Source organism: Sturnus vulgaris, chromosome 6, assembly GCF_052056855.1.
Source record: "Sturnus vulgaris isolate bStuVul1 chromosome 6, bStuVul1.hap1, whole genome shotgun sequence".
Classification (NCBI taxonomy): domain Eukaryota; kingdom Metazoa; phylum Chordata; class Aves; order Passeriformes; family Sturnidae; genus Sturnus; species Sturnus vulgaris.
The window spans coordinates 26,926,331-26,937,092 of NC_142248.1; the positions used below are offsets into that span (position 1 = coordinate 26,926,331).

At 41.9% G+C, this 10,762-nt stretch overlaps 1 protein-coding gene across 5 annotated transcripts in view; it reads right to left on the bottom strand.

The window, feature by feature from the left end:
* POMT2 (protein O-mannosyltransferase 2) overlaps positions 1-10,731 on the bottom strand; it is a 34,931-nt gene extending 24,200 nt beyond the window's left edge. For 3 of the 5 annotated variants that reach the window (XR_015804643.1, XR_015804641.1, XR_015804642.1), the window contains exons 1-8: positions 9,923-10,007; positions 9,039-9,143; positions 7,782-7,890; positions 6,772-6,880; positions 5,203-5,362; positions 2,563-2,669; positions 1,582-1,664; positions 409-518 (exon numbers count right to left, since the gene is read on the bottom strand). Coding sequence is in view for 1 of the 5 variants with exons in the window: in XM_014869785.2 (XP_014725271.2) it covers positions 409-518; positions 1,582-1,664; positions 2,563-2,669; positions 5,203-5,362; positions 6,772-6,880; positions 7,782-7,890; positions 9,039-9,143; positions 9,923-9,982 (843 nt within the window). In the remaining 4 variants the exon portion in view is untranslated. Of the gene's footprint in view, positions 1-408; positions 519-1,581; positions 1,665-2,562; positions 2,670-5,202; positions 5,363-6,771; positions 6,881-7,781; positions 7,891-9,038; positions 9,144-9,922; positions 10,008-10,546; positions 10,566-10,599 lie in introns of those variants that run through there. The other 2 variants (XR_015804644.1, XM_014869785.2) reach the window with 2 other exon arrangements.
* Positions 10,732-10,762: the final 31 nt, after the last annotated feature.

Genomic DNA, 10,762 nt, shown 5'->3' on the forward strand with positions numbered 1-10,762 from the left:
CATGTAAGGTCACAGAGGCCAGTGGCTGGAGTAAAAACAATATACAGCAGTTCTATTCTCTTGCTTTTAATATACAGTCAGAAAAGCTGTAAGATAACGTTCTTATTTTAAACAAAGTTTTACAACCTTCCTTGAGGTATCTTTATTATGGAAGACTATTCTGAAGTCCTCTTGGACTCCATTTATGGATAGAGGTCTTGCAAAGCCTTGTTACTGTAAGTTACCTGTCTGGTGCAGTGTGGTAGGCTCTCTTCAAGCCTCCTTTTAAGTCAGAGTTCCAAGACAAGAGCGCAGCTGTGGCACTGAGAGGGCAACAGATCCTGAGTAACCACATAGCTCCTACCAGTTTGGCCCCTAATGCTAAATGCAAAGAGAGTAAGTCAGTGGCTATAGTCACAGCACACCAACCTGCTGCTGGCGAGCCCCAATGCCCTCTGGATAGAGGTGCCAGTGGGAGTGAAGGTATCCCCCTGCCATCCGAAGGTTCTTCATTGTGACCACAGACCCATATGCCAAATCTGCATGAGAAAGAAGGAGGAAAAAAGACATAAGGCAGCTCTCCTGTATCTCCCCCAGCCAGTCTATAGTGCTCCATTAGGCCTGCATTCTCCATTGTTTTGATGGAAGTTTGTTTCCTGTTTGACACCTTACTCCACAGGGCTCATTGCAAGCTTTCTCCCATCCCTAACCGGGATTCAGTGAAACTGTTATGTAACATTTGGCTGAAACACTTAAAACTCTCCCACTAAGTTTTAACATAGATGTGGTAAAGCATTCCTTTGTTTGTAATTTCATAATGAGAGTTTTGAGATAGCTTTCCCCAGGAGTATACAGTCAAATTAAAACACTGCTGACCCCTACAGCAATACAAGAGAGAAGGGAGGCAAGCTCAGCTATTGGATAGCAGAGCTGATACACTGACTTAAGACATCTTCCCTCCTAGCCCCATAATGCAAGTGAGAAAACTCAGCCTTGGAGAACAGACCTGATGCTTCCCCAGTGATAGCTCTGAAGCAGGGAACAGCCAGAAAAAAGCTGAAGTAATCAGAAAGCTGAACCATTTTAAAGGCTCAGTCCCTAGCCAACCTGAGAATTAGGGAACAACCACAAAACCCTCTTTCTTCTAAATTTGGATGCATTTGGAATACAACACAGCTGGATTAGTGGCACACTTGTGTCACAAAAGTTGATAGTTTCCATTTACACATATTTTGGAAACAAATCTCACACCTGAATACCTACAAATCTAAGGTGAATAGGAAAAATATCTTTTTGCTGTCTCAAGCAATATAGAACCAAAGAATAACAAGATCCATGCACAAAGTCAAACCCCTCAAAATGGCATCTTTCCCACTAGATGGAATATGATGAAACAACTAGTGACCATGCACTGAACATGGTGGTATTTTCAGCCTTTTTCTTTCTGTCAATACATAAAACTGCACAGAGGAAGAGCATGGATCTGATCTTGACCATGGAAGGCATAATTCACACTGCCCTGCACTGAGTCACGGGGACATTTATTTAAGTTCTCATGTACACTGACAACATTCAGAGTGCTTTATTCATTTGGACACTCACGCTCTGGAATGGAGACATTATGAAGATTGTTCCCAATCAGCTGCGATTGAAAAGCTGAACTGAAGAAACCATCCCCAGGACCACTACAAAAAAGAGGAAGAATATGACAATTCAAAGTCTCACTAAACAGCATATAAATATCTGTCATGCATTACCACGTTGTTTTTACAGAAAAAAAAATTATAAAAGCAGACTGGGCATCTGAAGAAGAAGAGTGGGTGCAGTTCCCTTAAGAGGCACACTTCTCCAATGCTGTGAATCACAGCAGACAGACAGTCTTGCAGGAAATTGTCCAGAGCTACAAGGGCTTGAGGTCATAAAAATGTACATGCTGGCACTGCACAAAGCATCAGAACTGTCTTTAGAGGTGTTCTTACAAATAAACTGACCTGCTATCAGGACAGCTATAACAAAGCCTTTCTCTGTGGCTCCTGTAGTCTTACTTCTGCTAAGAGGTTAGTGGTAAGACTAGTCAACTTTAACTGAAAAACAATACTTATTTTTCTATTCTTTCTTTACAGTGAAATGCTTATTCACCTCATTTTTTAATGCTGGCATATGGAAAACATTACAAGCTCTTTCCTTACAAAAAGCATCCCTTGGCTGCAAGCATTCAAGAAAGAGCCCTCCCTTCAGGCACACTAGACTCTTAATCACAGCTATTTTTCAGGAATACAATGACTTTTTTTAAATTACAAAAAGACAAAGAATAGAGTTGAGACATTTTCAGGTCCCAGAAAGAGAAGAGAAAAAAAATGAGACAGGAAGTTTGGTTAGGTTACTTGTTTGGCATTTCAGAAAGTCTCAAGCTCAAATTCAATTTCACTGCCAGCTTGGCCAGAGAGTTGGGGAAAGGAATAAAAAAAAAAGACACAGTTTGTGGTTGTGCTTCTGACACTGAAAGTGGAGCACTGTATAACCAAGAGCCTTTAATTCAAAGCAAAGACAAGTAATTCCTCTGGAGAAAACGTTGTGTAATACCTTCTATTTAACACTGCAAAATGAACAGCAAACATAGCCGTGTAGAGGGCAAGTGGGAGCACGATGAGGCAGAGTACACGAGCCAGTAAATGTTTCCCAAACATGACCTGTAACAAACACAATCTGGATCAGTGCAGGAACAACTTTGCTCCTTATTTCACAAGACTGAGCAGCAGTCCTATAGCTGGAGCTTGCTGTGCAAGAAAGCCCACCAGGCTGCAGAATTATCTCAGAAAGGCTCAGGGAAAGCTAAAAGCTGAGGCAGACTTTGCTGTGTATCTCCAAAAGCTGGAGCTATGGTACCTCAAAATCCTAGGGTCATGGGAAAAAAGACAAAAACAGGCAATGGGAGATTTTAGCGTTCCAAAGTGCTGAGCATCCCTAACTTTGGCAAAGGAGGTTGGGCGGCCGCCATTGAAAATACTTGGAGAGAAAGGACCTTAATTTATCAGTGGTACACATCTTGACCCAAACTCCCAGCAAAGACATCAAAATAGTAACTACCAAAGCTAAGCAAGAGGAAAAATGAAAATTTGCTCCCCCAACAAGTCTATGCAAATGTGAATATAACCAGGACATCTTGGGGATCTAGGTATGCTTCACTTAAAAGAAGTCACCTTGCTTAGCAAGGATGCCCTCACACTGCAACTTCTAGTACTGCTCAGCCAGAAGCTAGAGAAAACTCAGCAGCAAAACCTGTTCTTCAGACGTCCCAAAATGAATGCAAAATATTTTACTTTAACCAATAAAAACGTGTTTTGCAAACAGATGCCAAAGAAGCTATTACATTTTCAGAACCTACTGACACTGCTGGTAGTAGAGGGAATATATAATGTAAAAGAGAGTGGATACTAAATAGCTGTGGAAGAAGAAAAAACATTAAAAAGCAAAAACCTGTTTGCTAAATGCCCACACTAACTTCAAAGTGGATGAAAGTAGATATATTTGCTGTTCTCCGTATTTTTTAACATGACACCTATCATATAATCATTAAGGTAATCATTCTCCATCCCTTAGTACCCAATGATTCAGAAGGAATGGAAAAAGCTGAATACATTGCAAAACTCACTGATGTCAACAACTGAACTTGTTCAGTTCAAGTACTTCAGCAGAACACTTAATAACCACTGGACACTTAGAAAAATGCTGCTTTATGGTACATAACCAAATATAGGCAGTGGAGAGGCACGTGAATTAACCTCCAGCTCCCTACTTAAAAAGGCCTCAATATGCTTCAATTTTCATGAAATTGTTTCCTTTAACTAAAGACTTCAATACAAAGTCAAAAAAAAAAAGAAAGTGTATGCGAAAGACAGCAGTGAGCAAACCAGAACAATTGTCCAACACAAGCTGAGAATTCTAGAAATCAAGTTAATCCCCAAAAAATTGCATGTACATAATCATGAGTAGCTTCCTAACAAATGCAGAGGTAAGTTATTCAGGCTTTCAGGAGATTAATCCTCACCATTTTTTCCCTCTCCTCAAGCACCAAGGTTGCCAAATAGCTATTCAGAAAGCATCTACCTTCTGGAGTAAATTTCTTTACATATTCTAACACTCAGGGGTTTGCTGCCAGCAACACAAATGAAATCACTGTGCAGCTGTCTGCTGGCAGAAAGCTAAGACATGATGGATTTGTTCTATTTCAAATGCAATTAACTGACTTTGCTCAAAAGTGCTTCTCTGGAGTTGGAACATTGAATCTTTGCAGCCCATATTGATTCACATTAATCAAAGAAAACAAATCACACAGGAGGAATAGAAGTAGTCCTCCCATACCCCCACTGTTTATAAGACAAACAAGACAAAATCAGTAAGTGAAAGAAACAGAATTTTCAAGCTTCAAAAGAGGCTGAGACAAGAGGAGAACTCAACTCCTTTTAAAATACAAGACTGAAGAATTTTTCTTCCTGCCAGTTGCAAGACAGCAAATGGTACATCAAGGCGTTTCTCCAAATAGCAGATTTCACGCTTTGCAGACATAAAATGCAATACATATTAGACCAGGATACTCAAACCCACTAGCAAATTTTTTAGGGCTTAGAAGAACTAAATGTGTGTGAAATCATGCAGGCTATGGCTGCCTTCATACTCCTAACTGGCTATGGATACTGAGATTGCAGAGCATTTCTATGACTTGTGATGCTCCTGCTATGCAGCCTCTGTCCCCTTACTCTCACAAAGCAGAGCCTGAGCTCACACTGCTTATGCAAAGAAAGTGCTCAAGACATGCCTGTCTGCCAGGTAGCACACACTCCTTGGAAGGACAGGTAACAGTGCTGGACAACATCTTGCTTTGAGCCACTGTAAAACCATTCCAAATAAGCATTTCCAGCTTAGACTGAAAATTTAGCCAACTGGAATGGTAGCAGATTCTCTTAGGAAAAAGTAACAATCTTTCTGTTGTGCTTATATACTATTATGTCCTGACAATATAAATGTGTCTGGCTTTTTCAAAAGTCTGGCAATAATTTTTTCATTATAACCTTCATCTCCATTTTTCATCACGCACATCAGATGCCTCTCTTTGCTGCAGACAGAGTATCTCTGGGTACTTGCAGGGCTGTCAAAGACTAGGACAATTACAATGCAAACAAAACAAAGAAACGCTTAAAGTAAAGAAAAGCCTTTGAAACTCACCAGTGACAGGCTGAGGTTCCCCAGCAAGTCCCATAGGTCATAGATTGTGTTCAGGCCAACCAAGAGGACTACAAAAAGGCCAACAAATTTTACCCCCATTGCTCCAGCAAGGCTCACACCAGTCAGACTGAGCCAGAACCACCAGGAGGCAGAAAATGGCCTGCAGGACCAGTAGAGCAAGTCAGTAAATAAAATGATGGCTACATGAATGGGCAGCCTGTGATCACAAAAATAAATAACAAATCAGTTAACCCACAAAATTACAGTCCGTCTTCTCAGGAACCCATAAGAAGTGGAAAAACAAATTAGTTTTTCATTTAGTTTAGAGGCACACAACGATACTGCTTTCAGATCCAGGCTTGTGAAGCCTTGATACAGGCTTCAGGTGCACTTAAGCTGAAGGCAACCCTTGATCTCCCATTCAAGGACAGAAACACAGACATGAGGTATAAGCTAAAATACTAGTGTGAAGAAAGTCTGACTACATGGAAGTTCTGAGAACAGAAAAAAGAATTTTGCTCCATAAAGTGCAAAGTTACTTCTCAAAAATTTAGGGACATGGGAAAGAATAAGAAGCAAAGAGCAGCCACCCTTACTAAAGCAAGAAAGCCTTAGCAGAAAACATCTATCCAAAACACAAACAAAAGCTGCAGCAAAAAGCAAGCAAATTATAAACTGACATAAAATTGAATCATAGAAGAGAGATGAGAAAAAATTACAGTAGATTTTAAAACCTTTTTCCTTCTGATTCCTAATTCCTTGATGCTTTTATTTCAACTAGACGAAATCCGCATGACCTGCTAAGCAACACAGCAGCTAGAGTTGGCTTTTAATTTGCAGAATATCAACTGCTTTGACAAGAGTATTAGTTCTAAGATATAAAAAATAAATTCAGGTCAAGGCACACAGATCTGATCAAGCACTGTAATTTAGTGCTTGTATTCCCTGGGGAATGTGCTGTAGATAAGGATGGCCTTGGATACCATACATGATGCTGCAGGCTGCATTTCAGCCACATGAACTGTAGACACACTAAGATTGATATGATCAGTTATTGAATGTTTCATGAAATAAAACCTGCTCATACATAACACAGAATTTCGATTTTTAATGTCTTTGAATTCGGGATGCATTTCAACGAAACTACTCTGCACAGCGCAGCCACAAAGAAGCCTTCTAACATATCCCATACCTATAAACCACCACCCTCTCTGCATGGGTCTATGGCAAGTGTGCTCAGCAACTTGACTACTTTATTCAGAATCATTCTGCCTATATTTCCCTCCAAGTTTTTGTAGCCATTTCTCTAGACCAAACAAACTACACTATTTACCTCAGACAGCAGGATTTTTATAGGTGCTTACAGTCACAGGTAAGTTGGTGTACTCTGGTCACAATACTTTCTCCCTAACTACACAAACTCTCATAGTAAAAATTTCTTTTTGCTACCAACAGTCATTTTCACCTTCAAATTTCCTGAAATTATTTCAGTTCATACATCACCAATGTACTTTAACCGTGTGAAAGTTAAATACCTATAGTTTAATAAAATTATCATCCTTATCTCACCTGTCTGCACAGCTGTTACATTTCACCATACTCAGAACAGCTCCCATGAGAAAGAACATTAGGATGGGATCCAGCAGAATATATTGGGACAATGTAATACAGCCTGTATCTGCAAAGAGACACACAGCAATGTCAGACAGACTTGCAGTTCCAAAGCGAACCTAAGATTGTGGGGATTCAGTTTCCTCAGTGTAGTTAAGAAAAGAAGAAGGCGGGAAATTTTAGAAACAGAAGGAGACCACATTTCATCTTCTACCTGGATAACAAAGGGAAAAAACCCAACAAAACAAAAATAAAATACAAACACAAAATACAAAAACAAAACCAAAAGGCAGTATAGCAGTAGCTGTGAAACACCATTTGCAAAGTGCTGATAACATGTAGATGGAGAGGATTACAGCCAGCAATGATCTACCTAAGGTACCACCATAGTGCCAGAGGATGCCAGAGGAGAAGTCATCTTTCAGATGGTGCCTATAAAAAATGAATATGGCTTTGGTACTTCAAGTCTCCATTCCTCAATACTTGTGTGTCCTCACAAAACCCCTATTTGGTAACGTCATTTGCAAGGTCAATTTCTCCACCTGGCTCAAAAGTTCAACAAGGAACTTTATTCATTTCTTATTGTGAATTCTTCTGAAGTAATGCAGGGGCTGTTAAACATCTCTATAATTCATACGGGAAACATTAATATTTCACTAGTGGGCAAAATCATTCCTGACCATCCACCTTATAAAAATTTTTAAAATTAAGGTGCAATCTAATCCAATACTGTGGTTATGTAAATAACAGAAGTACCCATGAACTAAACAAGACTGTAAACTTCTTAAGGGGACCACCAATTAAAAAGCTTCATACATATATACATTAAAAAATAGTGCAATTACTTTGCTTTTGAGAACGTCTCTTATTAACCCAAATATCCCCTGGTTAGGTAACACATGGTAATCCAGAAATTAAATTATCTGAACTATTAAGATACTCTATTTTGCTGTAGCAGGAACACCTACCAAAAATAAGGATGAAAGCTGTGAGTAAGGCTGCTGGCAGTGACTTTGACAGTTCCAACACCGTGAGGTAGGCAAAGGGAACCAGACAGGAGCCAAGAAATGCACAAAACTGCAGGAAAAGATAATGGGAGAAGTTATAACCCCACCCACGGCGGACAAGAGCTTGCACCCTTTCCTTTCCTTTCCTTTCCTTTCCTTTCCTTTCCTTTCCTTTCTCTTCCATATCTACAACAGGAGGTGTTGCTGCAGCTGAACTGAGTCACAAAGAACATCAGCTGAACAAAGACACTGCTCAGAGGACAGAGCCTTACTCTGTTCTGCATCGGTGTCAGTAACAACAGCCAGTCACACTCTTGCTAGGCCAGATACTCATAAAAGGATGTGTCAAGTAGGTGCACTACACTCAGCCTTTTTTTAACAAGATACTAGATTATGAAAGCTAAGAACAAAATACACCTGCACCTTGTATCTTTAGCAGACCAGATTCCCCTCTCCTACACAAATGAGACCCAGGATAGTTGGAGGAGAAAGAGGAGAAATCAAAACAAAAGAAAGCAAAACCACAGTATAATTTATTGTCTTTAATGTCTGTTTCTAGCACCTCTCCCACCTTTGGCTCAGGGAAATCTAAAGCCATGAGCTTCTGGAAACTAAACTAAGAAAACATGTCTTCCCAGTTTTCAGTTTTCTTTCTAGGAAGTAGCAATTGATCACTGTTTCTCCTTTTGACTTACGTGCTGTCAGTCATATGGCTCTTGGTCTTCCTAAACAGCAGTACAGCCAGGGTTTCAGATCGAATACAGCTCTGAATTCTGCCCTGCTGTCCCAGGCCCCATCAGCATACTCAGCTCAGTGTCACTGATGGTGGCAAAATGCAGGTGACAGTGGATGATCGTGGCTTTTTGATATCCCTCGCTCCCCAGCAGATTAGGCAGGCACAACGGAGTGAGATAAGCTCAAACTCTGTAATGTTTGCTTTGCAGAACAGGCAAGATATCTATCCCATGCAGCAGTGTAGTCTCACTAATTAGCAGGAAGAGCTGGCCTCAATTTTCACCTTAATTTCTCACCTGGTCTCTCATAGAAACACATTAAGACTTATTCACAAGAGAACCATTAACACTTTTCAAAGGAGCTTAAAGACAAGGCTAAGCAGACCTCTACCCTGATCAAAGAGAGCTGTTCTTAAAATGTAACACTCTGTATTGAAAGGCACAGGGAAGCTAACTAGCTTGACCCTGGCCTGCAGAGCCTTACCCCTCTCATCCCTAGGTAGTTGTGCTGCTCATATCGATCCCCTGGCTTTTGGAAAGGAAATGTACCATCATAGCCACTAAGGTAGCCAGCAAGTCCAATCAGCATCTGAAGAGGAAAGGTGAAAAAACTGGTCAGAAAAATCACACTGGAGGAAAAAGTATCCAGGCTAGCAGCAGGTAAGATTTTTATAGAAGCCACGTTGATCCAGAGGACAAATAATTCAGACACATCATCCAAAAAATAGTTTATTTAAAGTAATTATATGCATACATACTGCCCTTTGTCTAAAGGCAAAATCAGAATTCTTTTTGCAACAGACTAAGGATGACTGCAAACTCAAGAAAAATACCAGGTGTGGAACTGAGCAGAGAGAATTCTGTAGTCTCCCACAGCTCCCTATCCCTTTAGTTTCAGAAGACTCAGTACGAAAGGAGGATAACCTTGATGAGGCAGGAGGATGCACTTTCATCCACACTACACACTGTTGCTAAAACAAGTTCATTTACAGAACAGGAAATCAGAGCTCTCAGGGTCATATGTGGCAGGCATCTCATTTGCTCACAAATTATCAGGAACTGTTTGCTTCCTTTAAAATGCAGGCTTCTATTACACATGCCCTCCAAGTGTCACACTGACTTTTTCATGTCAAGCCTTCCAAAAACCCAGCATGCAGTAATGTTTGGCTTTCTTATATTTGAAGCATGTTTTGTGAAGACAAAAAGTTGCAAGTTGAGGCTCTGGACACAGAATGCAAATTGCTACGATGTCAACAACAGTTAGGAAGGACTTTGGTGTTCACCACATGCTTTGGCCAGAAGGCAGAGGCAGACTTTTACTGGCCCACTCCTGTGGCTTCTGAAACACGTAACAGAAAAGCAGTTTACCTTCCCCAAAGGGGGATGGACATCAAAGAAGAAGGTCCGATTAATGTAGTAACTTCCCATCTTCCCAAAATGAGTTTCATCCCAACTGGAAAAAACACACCAACAAAACACAGACCAGAATAACCAATCTGCTACAATACCTAAGAGAGTTTAAAAAAAAAGTCCAGGAAGGTTTTTATACTTATGCTTTTTATAGTATAGAGGGTTACTGCCACACATTCCATATGAGACAATGCATTATACTCAGTGGGAAGCATGGAGAGCACTGCAGCATTGTAGGAAAGGTCAATTTTAAAAACAGTTTGATATTATCAGTCCAAAACCTCTGGTTTGCCCTTTTGATTTCCAATTGACCTTAGCGAGGTTTAAAAGTCGGCCTGCTGCACACATCCCCAAAATCGCCTCTCCGGGACCTGATGCTCTCCCTGCAGCACTGCCCGAGAGCAGCGGGGAGGGCGCAGGAGCCAGGCCGGGCTGGCCTGAGCGCGCAGCTCTTATTGCCATGTCCCGACCCTCCACCTGCCTGGGACAAACAGGGATCCCTCCCACGCCGGGCAAGGGCGGGGCGGGAGCCAGGGCGCAGTGCCGGCCTCTGTGGCCAGGAGGAAGCGGACACGCACCCACCCGTTCCCCGGAGCCCGGGCCGTGCCCGGCCGGAGGGGCACCCCGGCCCGTACCATACGTGCGGCGGCTCCCGCAGGCGGTGGAAGCGGGAGGCGAAGCTGAGGAGGGTGACGAGGGCCAGCGCGGCCGGGCGGGTGGCGGCGGGCGGGGCGGGACGCGCCGGCTCCCCCGGGCCCCGGCGGGGCTCCCGCTGGCGCGGCGCCATCCGCGGGCAAC